This window comes from Colletotrichum fructicola (assembly GCF_000319635.2).
Source record: "Colletotrichum fructicola Nara gc5 chromosome Unknown KSG_Nara_v1_contig07, whole genome shotgun sequence".
Lineage (NCBI taxonomy): Eukaryota > Fungi > Ascomycota > Sordariomycetes > Glomerellales > Glomerellaceae > Colletotrichum > Colletotrichum fructicola.
The window spans coordinates 2,482,684-2,500,701 of record NW_027094057.1 but is presented as its reverse complement, the minus strand read 5'-3'; the positions used below and the strand labels follow the sequence as shown (position 1 = coordinate 2,500,701).

Genomic DNA, 18,018 nt, shown 5'->3' with positions numbered 1-18,018 from the left:
TGCATCCCCTTTCTCGCATTCATTGCCCCCAAGGAATCGGCTGCTACCCACGCGCGACTGCCGTCCCTGCTAGCCCCGCGTGCTGCCTTTTTCCCAATCTTCCGCCATCCAACATTTCCGGGCGTAATCCTCCTTTTTACCCTTACACGACGGTCGGGTAGCCTCTTTTCACTTGCCCACCATATCGTATTCATCCCATCAAGAGGGATAAGGGAGGCTGCAGCGGCGGCCCGTTGTTTCGTCGAATCTTACACGCCGGGGACCTGCATGCCACCACTTGGCGCAACGAATTAAGACCCCCGAGGGAAAAGGGGAGTAAACGCGATCGAGGCGAGAAACGAAGCGAAGCCCAAACAACCCGTTCTTTTCCACCGCCCGCCGCGGGCCGGTGCCCAACATGGAGATGGAGGAGGAAAAACACAAGTTCATCATCCCGGTCCACGAAAGGCGACAACCCGGGAACGTCACCGTCGACCCCAGGCAAACACAAGACGTATCACCAATCGAGGCGCCTAGGATACAACATGTCGACAATTCGTATCCCCAGACTGCACATCTCCGTGACGTCCCGGATGACTCGCCGCCGTATCCAGAATCTCGGAGAATCAGCGCGGAGCGGTCGGTATCCCCGATAGCTCGTGTTCCAGTAGCGGCGGCTGTGGCGCCGTCGCCGGCGTCGGTGCCTGACGAGGGGGGCCGTATGACGGGCTGGATGCGGAGGCTCGAGAACGCGGGACAGGTCGAAGGCCAACCACGAAAGACGATTCTTGGTCTGACCATCTTCCGGTTCTGGGTGGCCGTCGCGCTGGGCGTCACTATCGTCGGCGTCGCCATCGCCGTCGGTTTGGCGCTGGGGTTGGCTAACCGGTACGTTTGAAACCGAAGAAAACGGGAAATTCTTCTACTCTTCTCTCTTTTCTCCAAACTCTACCTCCCCGTCCTGTCTCCCGCCCCTCCCGCTCGAAGACCGCTTCTGCGCCCTGTACGTCTCTCTATATCTATCCTCAGCCAGCAGCCCTGGCTGACGCGAAACGATTTTGCCTCCGTAGGCCCGAAGACACGCCCTCGGCATCGAGCAACAGCACACCGACGGCAGTGATACAGGAACTCGGCGTGCCCTCCGCGGCCCCGATCAACCCGTACTGCGAGACTTCTTCAACCCCCAAAAACACGACGGTGACGCCGTACGACGCCTCCGGCTCGCCGATCCGCTTCAACAACGACCAAGCCATGTCGTTTGACGTGCTCTGCAACACCTTCTGGCCGCAGCGCCAGGGCTTGAACCCTGAGCTGCGCGACATCCTCGTCATGACCGTCCCGGACATGTTGACCTGCATGACGCTCTGCGCGCAGTACAACCAGGGGTACAGCGACGCCGTCGGCGACGATGTCTACGTCGGAGGCGGCATCTGCGTGGGCGTCGCGCTGGTCAAGGGCATCGGGCAGTTCTGCTACCTGAAGAACGCGACGGGCATCAACGACACCACGGCCGCGGGCGGGTTCGACGTCGACTCGGCCGTGCTCACGGGGAACTGGGCGAACTTGACCTCCAACGAGCAGACGCTTGCTTTTGGAGGGAACTTGCCGGAGGTTGTGGCGAATACGACGACTGCGACTTAGTACAGCGGTCTGGATTGTAATGTGTATACGGGAGTTACGGGCGTCATCCCACGGTGTCTGGGACTTCGAATCTTTGAGCGTGGATACGATATGGATGAGCGTTGTTGTGCTGGAGCGTTTGCGATGCGAATGAAGCCTTGAGTGGTTCTATTGAGGGTCATCGAGAACGAAGGCTATGGATGCCCTGCCAGCACTTTGAAGCTGTCAGTCTGGTCCAAGGCCATGCGATGGGGGTCCGAGATGCAGCTTGTCCGTTCTTCATGGAACATAGCAGCGCATCCGGAGTTGGCGATATACATGTACGTAAGAGACATACGCAGCAGTGTGCGCAGCTGCGTGAGCAGCTGCCGGGACATATTTAACGGCCACGGATCGAATATAAGATGAAATCTGACCATATCAATTGCTACACGTTACAACGGTTGTGATTTTTAACCACAGCATCTAAAGGTGGATTCATGACATCCGCTCGCTTCCTCATCTGCGTCGTCCATCCTTGGTATACTACCCACCTCCCAAACTGTCCCCGAGGAGATGATGACACAAAAACATCTGAGACAAGAACAAAGAAAAATGCTAATGAGAAACAACACGTCTAAGTCGGAGGTCTCTTCCATTTTCTACCTCCGCTATCCATACAACATTCACCAAGACGTCCCCAAACACACATGCAATCTGCCTGGCCGCCTCAAAGCCCAACATCTAGTTGTCGCGCCACTCCTGGCCGTTCTGAATACCGCTCGGCGCGCCATTGACACGTCCGTTGCTCCCGGACGCCTTGTTGGAGTCTGAGTCAGATTCGTCGTCATCCAGGACCCGGGCAAGCTCATCGGGGTCCTGCATCTTGGCATCGGGGTCGATGACGCCCTCCTCGAGCTCCTCGTCGCGGCGGCGGTTATCCCTATCGGTGTCTAGGACACCCTCGTCCGCGCTGACAGAGATGCCGCGGGCGCCCCACTTGGGCCGTCCGCCACGACGGGAATCATCGTTGCCACCGCCGAGGGCCGGGGCGCTCTCCTCGTCGTCGGAGTGCATGTCGACGCGCTTGCCAAAGATGCGGTTGAGGAGCCAGCTGCGGCGCATGTCGTCGGCGTCGACGATGCCGCCGTTGCGGAGCTTGACGCGCTGGCGGGTGTAGTAGACCCAGGCGAAGTCGACGTAGAGGGCGGTCTGGACGATGCCGAAGATGACGGAGACGGGGTTCGGGGCCTTGTCGTTGATGTCAAGCTCGCGGGTGATCCAGCCGACGAGGTAGAGGCCGCGGTAGGAGCCGAGAGTCACGAGGTAGAAGGAGTCGATGACGGTGGGGACGGTGGTCTGGCGCAGGAGCAGGAGCTGAGGGAGCACGCAGACGGATTCAAGGATCTGAGAGAAGTCCCAGAGCCACTTGAAGAGAATTGTGTCAGCTGATATGTGGATGGGGGGTGGGAGATTGTGTGTCTACATACCACTCGGAAGCTCCAGTAGCTCTCCAGAATAAGCATCGCAAAGGGCGAGACTAAGAGCGCGCCGCCAAGGGCACCAGCGCCGACCTTCCAAGAGATCTCGCGCTCTCTGGATCGTGGGTAGACCCACTGCATGATGCCGATAATGTAAAAGGAAGATGTTATGTAGAATATTTTGAATATAAAGTTCCATGCTGATTGCTCGGAAAATATGTCGAGATATCGCGTGCAGAATACGAGAGCGTACAGCCCTTGCGTGATGAGGGAGACACCTGAGGAGCGGGGCTTGTTAGCACTTGGAGAAGCTCCGTGAAGGTTGCTCAGTAGACATACCCTCAGCACTCCTATTGCGATGTATCGCAAGCATCAAGATGCATTTTGAGAGGAGATGGGAGACATCTCCCAGTAGTCGGAACACCTGCCCACCTAGTCAGCGCGAATGTCCCCGAACGGCAGCTGCCCCTCCGTCGATCGGTCGACTACTCACGTTCCACGCAGTCATGTTATCGCTAGATGGGAAGTCGAGCTTCCACTAGGGTATTCGGGGTCTATCGAGGCGGGCGGCGATGGGAATCTTCGGATGCAGCGGTTGCGACACACAAACAAACAGACGGGACGGGAGGGAAAAGGCGCCGGTTCCGTTTCACATCACACGGGACGGACGGCCGTTGAGCAGGACGTAGGTGAGCCGTTGAAACAAAACGGCTGCCGCTGCTGCTTTGATTCGTTTGCAAGCTAAGCTAGCGAGAGATTCGAGGGAAGGTAGCTATGCGTGTTGGAGCGTAGGTAGGTTGGTCGTGGTGGGATGGATGTGGAGGGGGAGAAAGCTGAAAGATGGCAGCAAGCAGTAAGGTTCCCTTTGCAGCTGGCGGAGGTGCAGGAGCAATGCGCCGAGTCGCCTTTCAAACCCCCCAAAGGCAGGTCGCAGAGCTCCAGCTGGCCTTATCAGCCCGAGCCTGAGCCTTATCCGTGCTGGGGAAAGAGGGTGACGACAGCCTGGGCCCCCAGCCACGTTGTACCACCTGCCAGCGCTGTGATTGGGCCGATTCTGCAGGGTCGCTTATGCCGGGTGCCCCCCAGTTGGGGTCGACAGCGCTAGAGCGACGCAGGCCGGCAGGTGACAGCGAAGCGGAAGCTGCGATTTTTGACTTTGATGAAGCTTCGGATGTTCTTGATGTGCCTTGACAACTTTATTCTACAGAGGCGAAAGTGTTATTTCATTGTTTTCTTCTGTAGTTGAATGTCGTCAAGTATGTTGCTGTCCTAGTGACAACGTCTCCAATGATCCCATCCTTTTTTAGACCATCTCCGCGTGGGTACCTCCCACTGTGGATTCGCTGCGTGGATTGCAAAGACCATGCCATTTTGAGGAATGCGAGCTCAGAGGCGGCAGAAGAATGCCATTCTTCGATTTGAGCATCCGGGTAGCCTAGCACGTCGAGCAGATAAGGTAGTCGACAAAGGTCTTGGATGTTTGAATGCTCAAAAGCGTCAGGCACAAAACCAGCTGTGCCATCCTTAGCTTCAGTGCACTCCACAACAACAAGTGACTATCGTCTCAATCTCGTACGTGCCCCTCCAAAAGTGTTTCGCAGGGTCAATAAAATACGACGCGCGGCTGGTCTACCTGGGATATTTGCATCACAACATGTATCGTCATCCACCGGCGTTGCCTGCGTGGCACGTCAACAGGTAGCAGCAGCAGGACGACTTTCCAAGAAAAGTTGCCCGCTGGATCTTAGCAGTCTCAGTTGTTCACCATCGAAGAATCTCCACAGAATTGCAAGATGCCGCCTTCAATGGTACAGCAATGCGCTGGCATAATTGAGGCTACGACATTGAAGGTTTGCTGAAGATCAGACGAGGGCTTGCAGCTACAGAATTGGAGATCGTCGTTACCGCGGGCGTGGTACGCCTACATAGCGGCATCTAGCATGATTGGAGTTGTATTGCAGAGTTGTCATCGACGGCTCGGCGCTTCTGGTGGGTCCCGGCCGCTTCGCCGGCCGACCTGCGCTAACAAGAGTCCGTCTTGTCCTTCCCGCCTTCCCCCGGGGCCGGACCGATCTTGGCGACTAGCGGTAGCAATGAAGATTTGTGAGTTGAAGAGTGCAAGATGAGAATCCTGGCAACGCTTCGATAACTCGGCGAGCTTCTTATACTGAGATATCCATAACCGTGGTAGGCGTACTTGTTGTAGCAGCTACAGCCTGCATATGCACTCACTTTGGTACGACCAAAGCAAGGGTCAACTCCAGGGCCTCCAGGATGGGCTCGGGGTGAAGCATTTGTTCCTACGAAAGTAAAGAAAAAAGACCATCAGTGTCGCAGGATAGAGCTGATTCTGTAGCGAATGCCCCAAGAAGTTTGTCTAAAACGTGTTAATACCTTCAAACAAGAAATCGCTATATTTCCAGGGGAATTGCTTTTCTTCGGCTATTACGTTGCAATACTTTACTGAATTAATGTCTTTGATAAAGTTTGTTTCTGGCGATTTGGTCACTTTTGGTTTGCATATTGCTGTATGTAATGCGTAGCCCAGGAAAACTAGCTCTAGTCTCACAACGTCCCGTCCTTCTCTTTTTTTTCCATTTCTTTTTCGTTCAATACTTTGACAACATAACCATCTCGCTCTACCTCTCTATATCATAGCACCATCGTCAACATGGCCACCACCCACAGACGTCTGGACTCTGCCGCCGAATTCGTCATTAGCTGCGGCACTGCAACCATTGATGTCGAGAAAAAGAAAGTTCTCGTCATCCGTTGCCGCAACTCGGACGAACACTTGCTGCCCAAGGGTCGTAAAGACCTCAATGAAACCCTAGAGGACGCGGCCAAGCGGGAGACCTACGAGGAGACTGGCGTAAGAGTGAGTCTTCTGCCAGTCAACGTACCGACGCGGGCTACGACCCCATCCTCAATAGCCCCCAACAACCGGCCGACCCTTGTCACCGAGCCCATCGCCGTTGCTCAGCGCGTCTCAGACGGAGTTCTCAAGATCATCTTCTGGTTCGTCGCGGCCGCCGACTCCACCATTCCACGGGAGGAGGGAACGCAGCAGGAGGATGAAGATTTCGAGGTTAGCTGGGTGGATGTGGAGGAAGTCGGTGACCGTCTTTCCTTTGCTGATGATCAGCGCATCGCCAGAGAGGCCTGTGCTGCGGTTTTTGGACCTGGATGAGTGGATCAGAGCAGAGACGCTGGGATGGACGGAGCAGGTGAATTAAACATAGGATCAAGAGGACATCAACATCAAATGGAGATGAAGCTTGCTACTGTCTGCAAGCCGTCACTGTTTTGTGTGAATGTGGCCTTGATTCCATCGATGTGCTCGAGTTCTCGTCAATCGGCCCCCCGATGATTCGCATCCTCACACCCTTGCCGACTCCGGAAACCACGACACCATCCCATCGGAAGACGGCCGAATTCAAACCTTGAATGGCCCGAACTTCGTCTCACACCGGCCGAGAACCCGGAGCGAGCATAATACCGTCCCTCTGGAGCCTCAAACCGTCAAATTAGCACGGCAACACCGCCGCACGCAGCCACAGGCTCACAGCAAAAACCACGGCGGAAGAGTCGTCAGCATCGGGATGTGGGCGGGCCAACCCACCGCAGCCGTCAATCTCACCCCAAAATAAGCAATGGAAATATCCGCATCTACTATGTGAGGTGGTGGTCGTCCTCCCGCACTAAACATATCGCGGGCGGTCCCTTGTCGGGGGACGGGCAGACAGAAAGCAGAAAGCGGGACTGACGGCAGTGCTAAAATGCTCTTAGCACCGCGGGATAATGACGCGGCCCAGCCGACGACGAATTTGACGCCAATTCCAGTGTTCCAGGCGGGGGGACGACGGCACATCCCGCCCCACTAAAAGCCCGCTGGCTGTTGGTCGCAATTGCCGTCCTGGCCGTTTGTGGGGGGCGCGTGCAACGCAAAAATGGCAATGGTCACTCAATGGAAAGAAAGCTTGCCCGCGGCCTCCTAGGCTTGTTCACTCGTTGATCGCAGCAGCACCAGCACCAGCACCAGCCAGCACCTCCCTTGGTAGCAATGTCACTTTCGACAAGGCAGTGGACCGTGGTCGATTAGGTGTGTTTCCCCCGGGAAAGCGGGCGAGCTAATGGACTCTGGTGGTAAGGCGTCTTACGCAGCCCTGGCATCATTTCCACGTTTGTTTTCCTTCTCGTTCGTTCGCGGGGGCCCTGGCCTGACACGCCGCCGCCCCGTTGGCCCCCCTCCCCTCTCTGACCCGGGAAGACGCATCGGTTCCTTCGGGGGCTTGTTGGTACCAGCTAGTGCGGCGTACACGCACATCAGCGGCTATGAGGGTGGATGGCGTTGGGTTGGTTGGGAGGGGATATAGATACCTCGATGCGCCCCCCTCACTGGCATCAAGGCATCCGTTTTTGGTTCTTTTGTACTGTACTGTTCTTGTTCAGCTGTAGATCCAACACATCTGCTTTTTTCTATTACACCAATTCTTCTTTGTGTGTTGGTGAACAAGAAGATCCCAATCTCACTCCCGAGCTTCCGTGCCGCAGGAAACTGGGGGCCGAATTTGCCGTGTTTCTTTCTTACGACAGCCGATGACGTTGGGCCCTGCCCGCGCCTCGAGGACATAAAACAAGCCAGCGAGTTCCGACGAAAAAGGGGCGCTTACCCTGCGAATTTTTCTTCTCGAAGAATAATTCTAGGTTTCTGGAGGATTTGAGTTTAGGAAAGGGAACGAAAAGAATAGTCGAGACGGTCGGTGAAAATGCATTTGGGACGCCTCTTTACGACGATCGGCCTCGGCGCCGCACTGGTCCAAGCCACCCCGATCCAGGACCAGATCTCAAAGGCAACGGCTGCCACACCACGCTCCGCGTCTCCGGATCAGCCCGCCAAGCATTTCCACGAAGCCGAGTAAGTGACTACCGCCCGGTGGAAAAAATGACGCCCATAACTAACCTCGATCACAGCTTCTCAGAGCACTACGACCCGCGCTTCGCCTCTGCGCCGCTCAACGAGACGGCCCAGCGCGCCGCCGTCAAGGTCTTGGTCCAGACCTACCTCTCCACCGTCCGCGACCTGGGCGTGCAGACCTGGCTCTCGCACAACGCGCTGCTGGGCTGGTGGTGGAACAAGCAGGTCCTGCCCTGGGACGCCCAGCCCACGGTGCAGCTGTCCGAGAACGGCATCCGCTTCCTGGCCGCCTACTACAACATGACAACCTGGTACTACAAGTACCCCGGCGTCCCCGGCGGCCGCGAGTTCCAGCTCGAGGTCAACCCGAACTACGTCCACGGCGCCGTCGACGACGAGGCCACCAACACCATCGACGCCCGCTGGATCGACATGGAGAACGGCCTGTTCATCGACATCATGGCCGTGCGGTACGTCAAGGACCACCCCGAGGGCGAGAACGTGCTGGCGAGCAAGGACGGCCACGAGTTCAGGGATACGTACCTGTATCCGCTGCTCGAGACGACGTTTGAGGGCGTGAAGACGAAAATTCCGTATCAGTACAAAAGCATGCTGGTAGCGGAGTACGGGGAGGATGTTTTGATCAACAAGGAGATCAAGAAGTGAGTTTTAAATCTGGCGAGACCGGGTGAGCATATCGCTGACAACTTCCACAGCCACAAGTTCGTTGACAACGACATGGAGTGGGTTCCGAATGAAGAGCTCTAAGGACCACGGCGGAGTATGATTCACATATTTTCGGAGAAGATATTTGGGCGTTCGGTTATTATTGTCTCGATAAACAGCTCGCTACTTTTCATGTATGGCGTTAGGGAATACCCAGGAATCTGACTAGCAAAACAAACACACACGCACATGGCGTATTTCCATCACCACGAATCTCTTCTGCTGTTCACACCTGGCAGGCCATTCGCTTCAATGTGCGCAGACAGTAGGGCCTCCTACTTACAGCCTTCCCATCTGCTGCACAATCCGGTGCTTCTCTTTCCCTTAGTTGACTTTGACCAGCGGCTTCTTCAGTCGCCACTTCGTACTCTTGGAAAGAAAAGCCATATGCGTAAGTAGGGGGCAATTGGTTTCAACCCAGCAGGCGTGCGATATGCCTCTGTACATCTTCTCGACTCGCTTCGCTACCACTAATATCGAAAGGTTTCGAAGTTTTGCCGGAGGCCAAAGCGAGTGTTTGCGAAGAGCAGGGAAGTAGTCGCCAACACGAGAAGAAGTAGTGCAAAGGACGGGCAACAAGGCGCCAGAGTTGCTACAGAGGTTGCAATATTTGGCTACAGCGGGATGTCGTCCACCGCAATTGAGACAAACTTGTTGAGCTGTGCTGTATGTCTGTTGATTATCGTGTAGAGGGCCGTCGCTGAGCATGTCGACTAGGTTATCGAACACGTCGCTGGCTTGAACATGCAGATCCGCTAACATATTGATCAGTGATCCAGGACGGCCATTGCAGGGAGAAAGGGAACTCAAGAGTTTTGTACCAGCAAATCGGTTTCCTACACTACTGAACTTCGGCCAGACCCGAAGGAATGACTGAGGGAGCCTAAATGCCGCGAGCTTTCGTAACTTTGTGTTGACAACCTGGTCATCAAAGTCGAAGATATGGGCCACCTCCAACAGCTCGGCGATTTCGAGCAACGCAGTCTAGTCGTCGTCGCTGATGCCGTTGTCATTCTTCTCACCGCCATTGTCCGTGTTCTTCTGGAAGTATTTGTCATAAAGCTCCAGGCACCAGTCAGACACTCACTATGCGATTGCATCGTTGAAACCGAACAGATAGCTGAATCTGGCAGATAGAACGAACGTAGCCAGATCGAGAGACTTGTACTTGTCGGTATTGTGACCATGGATGAGAGTCGTTTTTGTTGTCGTCTCTGCTGTACTTGCCGTGGTTGTTTCTGTCGTCCGTCGTCCTCTCACCTGTCAGGTTCTTCGCCCTCTCGCCTCTCTGGTTCTTCGTCCGCTCACCCCTCTAGTTATGTTTACTGCCACCTCTGTTGTGATCGTCTCTACCGTCTCCGTGATCTGTCGTCCTTGTCGTCTGTGGTCTCTGTCGTCGTCTCTGTCGCCTTCCTTTTCATGGGATTAACACCCCCGCTGCCTTCCTTCCCGTGATCTATCTAATGCCCTTCCGTCTATATAAACCCACCCCTCTGGCCTAGCCGTGCCACAACCTTCCTACCTAAGTACACCCCACAAACAAACAAGATGGCCGACGAGTCGGATGCTCACCGTGACCCAGGTGCCAACATGTACGAGGAAACCACAGTTGACCTCCACAACCAGTGGGATGCCGTTCTGGTTGTCACCAAAGACAACACTATTCGCAAATTCCGGGTATGCTCGAACGTACTCAGCGCCGCATCGCCATACTTCGAAAGCCTCTTGGTCGTTCCTACTTTCTCAGAGGCTATTAAAGTCCAGAATGGCCAGCGCCCCGACATACACTTGGAGGAGAACCACTACCCAGATGCCATGGAGGTAATGCTAAGCATTCTTCACTACCGTATGCGGCGCCAGTGGGACATGGTGACTCCCGAAGAGCTCGCAACCATCGCCATATGCGCTGACCAGTATCGCTGCGTCGAGGCCCTCAAGGCCCAGATCGGACAATGGCTCGTTGGGCAGCCGAAGTCCAACAAGGCCGACCCCGACGAGATTGGGTACTTGTTGGTTGCTCTACAACGATTCGAGCACCCAGAAGAGTTCTCGAGAACGTTGGTGGCTGCTGTCATGAACATCCCTTTCTCCTTCGACTTCGGGTCTTGGGCTGCTGATCCAATTATTTCTGAGTTGGACGAGGACCTGAGAGGTAAGCAACCGTCCCCCAAGCCAGATATTTACACATAACCCTAACAGCTCAAAAGCGCGCATCCAGAACAATATGGGAAAGGTCAAGGCGACACTTACCAAGTTCTTGTATTCAGCGATTACGGACCTCACCTTCAACGAGCAAGTGAGCATGATAAATCGATGCAACACATGCGCCACCGAGACTCGAACAAAACTACCAGGATCCTGCAACAGAGCCGATTGCCCATCGAAGACGCGATGTTACTCTGGTGAACGTGTCAAGGAATTCCTCAAGATGCTCCATAATAACTCTCTCTGGCCACCGCAAGAAGCGATAGAGAACTGCACCATCAGAAAGCTTGGTTCGCGCCTCCGAAACCTGCAGAAGACCGACGTTCACAGCTGCGATGCCGGCAGAGGGTGCGAACTTAGACGAATTATGGACTTATTGGAGGCGGAGGCGACGACTGTTATCGAGGGGGCCCAGTCAGGCTTGGAGATGACAGCGAAGACGACGGCGGAGACGGGGGACGACGCCCAGGACATGTAAGGGCAGGAAAGGGAAGGGAGCGGTGATTTGTGCATCGAACGGATTTATATCCCGGAACTTATATTGGGAGTCTGGAGTTTTTCTGCTTTCTTGGAATTTTTACTAGCAATAAATCCTTTCTTGTCGTCCCTCGTCGTCTCGCGGCGTCACTATGACCTCTATTTATTGTCTATATCGTGACTGTTGTCGATATCCAGCACCGCCTCTGTTTTCTCTACTGCGCATTATTGTCGTCATCCTACTGCTACTGTCTCTACTAGTAATCATTCACCTTGTTAACATTGTGGTTGTTTTCACAACCTCTAGGTTCTTAATAAATCAATAGCAAATGTAAAATCTCAGCTATTTGTCTAGAGAACCGCGAATAGAGTAACTGAAAAATCAGTTTAATGGACAGATTCATGAATGCCTCGTTTCAAGAACTTAACCGTGTAGTACATGAATTTCTGCGAGCGAAGTAAAGCCTTACGGATAGCGCCATAACTAAACTCAAGACGCGCCCTGGAATTGGGCCGTAGCTTCTCTTCAGGGAAGGGATGGATGTTCGGTTTTTGGTCGAGGCTATTCATGGTCGAAATGCTTTTGCAACACCGAACAGATTTCCATCACTGTGCTATATGCTCAATAAAAAAAGCATTCTTGCTCCGCCCCTCTCCATCTTTACTTGTAGTTTCAACCAGCAATCCACTACAACTTTCAAATACTACTACTTCCAGAACCATTTCTACGAAAGGAGATTTGGCGGTTATGGAGGGTTTGATTATTCACGTAATCAATGACTCTTCGGGGACCACTGAATCTGCCCCAGTATGCCCTGGAGTCGTCCGCTGTGTTTCGCCACGACTCGGAAGATCGTCGAGGAGACTGAGGAATCGACTGCGCCCAGCTAGGTCTGCAACCAAAGGACGTTACTTTCCTACTGTCAATTGCGCATTTCCCGGACAAAGGCAGCAAGCACCTCAGTGTCGACAGACTCTGTGGGATCGCACAATGCAGTCAGGATCTCGGACTCAGACGTCCGCTTGCTCCTTGGATCTCTACGTGGTTCAAGCTTCACCTATACAACTTAGCCAGGGCAGGGTTTCCCGATCATGGGCAGCGTGGATCTCGAAGCGTCCCAAGAGTTCATGCAGCTTTGCGACGAGGGCATACGCAATTCGACCATCAACGACGTCGAGTCGTGGGAATAGGACACGTGGATGAAGAGGCTGCCTAGCGGAATCCGACAGACCATGGCCGACAAGATCAGGTTTGACGTTCATGCCATCCACTCCGACATTACAACTCTCTAAGGTCCCCTGCAGGAGGACGACCAGGTATACAGAGCACGCGCTTTCTGCTGAAGGGCCTGCGGGCGCAGGCTCGAGCAGCAGCGGAACGACAAGGAGCACCGAGCTCTCTGCGACAGCGATGAGGTGAAGCGGGAGATACAAGCCGCATCTCGTGAGCGAGTACATCGAACTGTTCCAGAGCCGCGGCCTGTGGGAAGTTGCCGACATGACTGATGAAGTTACCATGGAGGGGCTCTCTTGCGCGATACATGCAATGATCGAAGAGGAGTTGGCTCATAAGTGTATGGGTCGCGCGAAGTGTCCCTTGATGCTCCAGCTGGAAGAGCTGCGTGAGGGAATCGATGACATGTTGGAGAATATTCCCAAGTTGAAGTTGGAGTATTACGCTCCTTAAGCTCCTTGAGCTCTTTGAGATAGCACAAACTGCTGTGCGAGTCCTACAGCTGTACACAGAGAAATTGACTGAGAAATTGGAGTTGGAACAATGATGCTTCTGGAAAGGCCCACAAGGTCAAATCGTGGGAGGCTCTTCAGGACATCAGATGAAGTTGACGACGCACGGACCACACACTAGGGTGACAGGGATCTTCAGCGCAAGGGGAGGCGCGCGTCACGCCTGGCCAAAGTGCACGACGCGCCCCTCCACCTGCCTCATGTAGAGTTGCTCAGGCTTGAGGCTCAAGCTTTCAATTCAAACATCACAACTCTGACTTGACGTCGGGCTCGTCTCTGATGAGTAGTACTCTACTTCCGATTCATTGTATCTGCGCCCAAGCGCTTTAATCGCAGCCCCAATCCTCCACCATGACGAGTAAGACCTTGAACCGACGTGAATCGCCCCGCCGACGATGCTAACATCAGACAGCTCGAGCGGAACGCATGCAACAGCGCATGCGCGGTGCGGGGTGAGTTTTGCCTTGGATATCGCTGCTGGGAGATGGAACTGACGATAAAAAGACATGGCCAAGTCGAGGATGTCTCATTTCAATTGGACTTCGGCGACGACCTCACGAGCGAAATCGATACCCAGACGAGCCCGGAGCAGCCGCCACCCCGAACAACGCCGACTCCGAACACATCTGCGAAGCGAAGGAAACTGGACACCGATGCCGCGCGATCTCTCCTGCCTGCACCGGCCGGTATCAGTCAAGCGCGACAGTCACCCGGCAAACCAGAAACCCAAGAATTGGAGGAGGGGTCGTCGATGGAATCTGCGCAGCCCGCAGCGGAGCTGCCAAACACAAGTCCGACTACAATCATAGAGGAGGAAGACCCGGACACTGTCGAGTCTTTGCCGCCCCCGAGGCCGGTCATACCCGCGCCACCGATCTCGCCCGTGAACCGGAGAGCCGCAGCGGCCAATACCGAAGTCGAGGAGAGTCCTGCCGATGCACCAGGAAGCGGCCGACGCCGTAAGATCACGAGCAGTGCTTTGGCTTCGAGCGCTAGATTACAGGATGCTTTATCTCCAGGAGATAACGAAACTGAGACGGTACCCATTTCATCACCTCTCGTCAGCAAAGTTCGAAGGACCACGATCGGTACGCGCAGGTCGACAAGCAGCCGCGGGAGCCGCAACTCTGGTGCATCTGTGGCTGAAGATGCCGACGAGTTATCACCTGATGGTGCCGGGAAGTCTGGTGGAAGGACTCTGTCTCCTGAATTATCATCACGGCACGAAACACAAGCAGAAGAATCCGTGGCACACTCCGATGAACCGACAGAAGAGCCGCAACCCGAGCCTGAGCCGGAGACTGAAGTACATTCGGAGCCAGAACCTGAACCCGAGCCGGAATCGCTAGTAGAGGAACAGGAGCCGAGTCAGGATCCAGATGAGAGTGTGGCTGAAGAGGTGGACGCGAACGAGGCGGCACAACGACTGGGGCGCAAGCGGCCCCGCAGAAGCCCAAGAGGGCCGTCTGCCGAGCAGGACTCTACTCTTGTAGATGAGGATAACGAAGACCCCCTGCCCAAAAGGCGGAAGAAACAGACCCACGCTAGTCCGGCAAAACAAAGACAAGGTAGGCCAAAGGCAACTTCGAAAACCAAGAGTCCGCCAAAAGCCGCCCCTAAACGGAGGAAGAAAGATTCAGATGCGCCAGGAGGCGACGAGACTGTTGCGATTCCAGTACAACGGTTTACGACGAAGAAGACCCAACCTGAAGGCGACGATGACGACGCAGACATTCTCAATTCCGATATCCCCTTCACCAGCCGTGGCGGAGTAAACACTGTGGATGTGTTGACCACCATGTGTGAGGAGGTCCTCGGGACGAGTCTGGAGACCCTTAAGGAGGGCATGCGCAATGCAGAAGACGCAGCCACAAAGAAAGAGCGTAGGGTGCAGATGCGAGCTCTGGAAGCTTACCAGGAAGAGTTGCGCAACCGGTTTCTCCAACACGTGGGTTATGATCTCCAAGTTGTGGTTGCCACAGCTGACCCGTTCTAGACCATTCTCCTCGACACACTCCACAACTTGCGCAAGCGGGTACGCAGTGTCCAAAAGGAGAGAATCACCCTTCGGGACGAAATCATGCGCATTCGTGCCGAACGGGACCAGGTGGCTGTCCGGAAGGATTCCGTCAGAATTAAGCACGACAAGGTCAAAGAGGAAGCTCTGGTCAGCAACCCCTCCTCCACGAAGCGCAAGCTATCTCTCAGCCTTACAGTTGACTAACGGGCGTCCCGCAGAACCAATTGAGCTTATCTTCGCAGATGCATGACATCGACCTGGCGGTAGAGCGAGGTCGTGCGGCGCCTGAGCTCGGCCCAGCCGAGAAGAAGACGGCGGAATTGGCGAACCTCGAGATTCTGATATCGAGGATTACAGACCAGGCCTGTACGCAAAGCGACACAGGGGGGACGCTGAAGCAGATCAAAGACTTCAATGCATTCCTAGAACGCGCCGCGGTGGCGTTGGAGGGCAGATAGGGAAGACCTGGGGAAGAGGCAGTGGGAACGGGCCTCAGCCCACGTCATGTCCGATGTTGACGATGCTTGAGGGTGTTCATGTAGGTACGGTTGCTTTGGTGTTGGGGGTTGTTTTGACGGGTGGTTTTGGCCAGGGATACCCAGGGCAGTCGGCATTCGGCTCGCTCAATTAGTGACGACCAAAAGACTTAGGACCAGGAATGTTGCGGCTTGCGCTCATTGCGATTGACAGCGCTCTGTGGTGCGAACCTTATTTTACCCCGTGTCTGGTGGCTTGCAACCCGCCCCCAAAAGAGGGAAAAGTAGCCAGATTAAAGACCGTGAGCACAAATTGAAATGCAACGCCGCTCTTTCGCGCTGGCCGAACTGCAACTTGCAACAACTGAACTGCAAAGGGTTGAGTCGCAGGCTCGCTCTGGACCCTCTCGACCTTCCGAATTCTGAAAGATGCCCTCTATTTTTGTCTGGATGTGCCGCATTCGGCATGGTTCTCTTTTGACGTCACTAGCCTCACTCCAGGCGCAGTTCCACCTTTTCGGCTGTTGCCCTTTAATTTTTTTTTTCGTCCCAATTTCCCTGACAACTGAGTCGGGGTGGCCGTGTGTGTTGTGTCATGGTAAGTGGAAGGTCAAGGCAAGGTGAGCAGAAGGTGGGAAAAACAGCTCTCTCACAGCGTGGTCCCAGGCCCCACTCTCCGCATGTGGCGGTCGCCGGCATCTTCCAGCGTGTGCTGTCGTTATTACTCTTTTTCTCTGTTAGTGTATTGTTCCCGCCCGCAGCAAGCTGCGCGTCGTCTCGTGTCATGGCCCACGACGACTGGGTGATGTACCTTTCCCTCCCACCTACCAGCGCAGCTCAGGCTATCTTAACTCTCATCCGGAAGTACGGCACTTGAAGCTCGACGGGCCCATGGGTCCGTCATCAAAGTTCCCTCCCCAACCCACCACACAAGGCGAAGCCGCCTTACACGCCCCCTTCGCCCTCTTCCCACCCTGAACCCTGACTGGCTGCAACGACGGGAAAACTGGATTCTTGCTCTGGGATGTCGGGTGATGATTGGCGCCGGTGATGTTCCCTGGTTTGCCGTTTTACTTCCGATGAAGGGGGCTTACCGCAGGATCTTACCAAGTTGCCGCGGGTGGTTGGTGGAGGGGATGCGATGAGGGGAGAAGAAGGGGGGGCGTGGATGAGGCAGGACAGGAGGCAATGTGTTAGGGACCCTCGGCCACCGATAGCTTTTACCTGCTCCAGCTGAGCCATGGAGCCAGGGGGAAGGGGGGTGTTGATGGAGAACATGGCACGGGGAGAGAGGTCGGCTTGTTGTTGGTGTGTGCTGTGTGCCTTGTGAAGGATGTGTGAGTCGAGTACATAAAGACGCGGGACCAGACTGTCATCTCGACTGCTCCATCATCTTGTTGCTTAACACAACTACCACTCTCTCGATACCACGCATAAACTTCCACTCAACTCTATACCTCTTCAACCCAAAAACCCCATCGTCAAAATGCCCGCCCCCGAGGTTCCCCAGCAGCAGGCCCCCATGGAGGTCCCCTCCGAGAACGGCATCATCTCTCAGCAGCCCGTAAGTCCCAGATCTAAGCAGCCATCAACAGAACGTACGCTGACCTGACAATGAACAGTCCGCCGAGCCCCAGCCCGAGATGTCCCTCCGTGGTGGTGAGGAGGCCGGATGCGAGATCTGCTGCGGTCTCTGCGGCTGCGAGGAGTCTTGCTGCTAGACGAGTTCATGACCTCATACAACGACAATGACCGATTGAGAGGGGAGGATGCAATGACTTGAGACACACTCGATTACCCCGTTTTACCATCTTGTCTCATTCGATCTCTCCCCGTGGCGTAGGGCGAATGCTCCCTAACGGAGTATGAATGATTTATGGGCTAAATAATATAACCATTAAAATGTTGCCAAGCTTGTTTTTACAAGTCGATTGTGGTCAAAATGTCTTGGGTCTGAAGCGAGATTCCAGCGAAGCGGCTGTCCCTGGGCTGCCAAGTGTGTGCCAAGAGATCTACCCGCAAAGCTTGGCGTGCAGTGGCCTCTCGGCGCCGGGAGGGCTGAGTGGTGCAGAACACTTGACGTGCCCAGAAGTTCTGGGCTTTTCGGGGGAGGCAAGGCATCGTGCTAGCCGCTGGTAGTAGGGAGGCCAACCGCAACTGGTTGATCAACTCGTCCTGGGTTAGCTTGTCACTCCTCGGTCGCAGCACCCTGTCATCTCCTGCATCATTCTCTGACCAGACAAGACAGACCGCTCTTCGTTTAATCGTCGTCATCGGGTCCCCGGCGGTGCGGTCAGACTTTTGGTCTCTTGCTCGCCCGTCAAGTTACGGGAAAGAAAGCTGTTTAGAGTTTCTGTTGTCGCTTCCGTCGTGCCGCGCCTCTTCATGCGA

At 54.8% G+C, this 18,018-nt stretch overlaps 6 protein-coding genes across 6 annotated transcripts; 5 read left to right on the top strand and 1 right to left on the bottom strand.

Moving 5' to 3' along the window:
- Positions 1-397: 397 nt before the first annotated feature.
- On the top strand, positions 398-1,620 carry CGGC5_v012416 (uncharacterized protein; the record flags this gene model as incomplete). The annotated part of the gene is made up of 2 exons (XM_032034097.1): positions 398-867; positions 1,050-1,620. 2 exons carry the CDS (start codon positions 398-400, stop codon positions 1,618-1,620), a joined length of 1,041 nt encoding a protein of 346 aa, XP_031886651.1.
- A 702-nt stretch (positions 1,621-2,322) lies between these two features.
- ERD2A (ER lumen protein-retaining receptor A) lies at positions 2,323-3,567 on the bottom strand (the record flags this gene model as incomplete). Its single annotated transcript, XM_032034098.1, has 4 exons — positions 2,323-3,006; positions 3,069-3,337; positions 3,399-3,483; positions 3,553-3,567. 4 exons carry the CDS (start codon positions 3,565-3,567, stop codon positions 2,323-2,325), a joined length of 1,053 nt encoding a protein of 350 aa, XP_031886648.1.
- A 2,163-nt stretch (positions 3,568-5,730) lies between these two features.
- ndx1 (Diadenosine hexaphosphate hydrolase) lies at positions 5,731-6,249 on the top strand (the record flags this gene model as incomplete). Its single annotated transcript, XM_032034099.1, has 1 exon — positions 5,731-6,249. One exon carries the CDS (start codon positions 5,731-5,733, stop codon positions 6,247-6,249), a length of 519 nt encoding a protein of 172 aa, XP_031886649.1.
- A 1,579-nt stretch (positions 6,250-7,828) lies between these two features.
- MNN4-0 (Protein MNN4) lies at positions 7,829-8,745 on the top strand (the record flags this gene model as incomplete). The annotated part of the gene is made up of 3 exons (XM_032034100.1): positions 7,829-7,977; positions 8,034-8,639; positions 8,694-8,745. The coding sequence occupies 3 exons, from the start codon at positions 7,829-7,831 to the stop codon at positions 8,743-8,745; spliced, it is 807 nt and encodes a 268-aa protein (XP_031886652.1).
- A 1,506-nt stretch (positions 8,746-10,251) lies between these two features.
- On the top strand, positions 10,252-11,386 carry CGGC5_v012412 (uncharacterized protein; the record flags this gene model as incomplete). Its single annotated transcript, XM_032034101.1, has 2 exons — positions 10,252-10,855; positions 10,911-11,386. The coding sequence occupies 2 exons, from the start codon at positions 10,252-10,254 to the stop codon at positions 11,384-11,386; spliced, it is 1,080 nt and encodes a 359-aa protein (XP_031886653.1).
- Positions 11,387-13,482: 2,096 nt separating this feature from the next.
- CGGC5_v012411 (uncharacterized protein) lies at positions 13,483-15,609 on the top strand (the record flags this gene model as incomplete). The annotated part of the gene is made up of 5 exons (XM_066152693.1): positions 13,483-13,489; positions 13,544-13,583; positions 13,636-15,079; positions 15,128-15,298; positions 15,370-15,609. The coding sequence occupies 5 exons, from the start codon at positions 13,483-13,485 to the stop codon at positions 15,607-15,609; spliced, it is 1,902 nt and encodes a 633-aa protein (XP_066008050.1).
- Between the last annotated feature and the right edge of the window lie 2,409 nt (positions 15,610-18,018).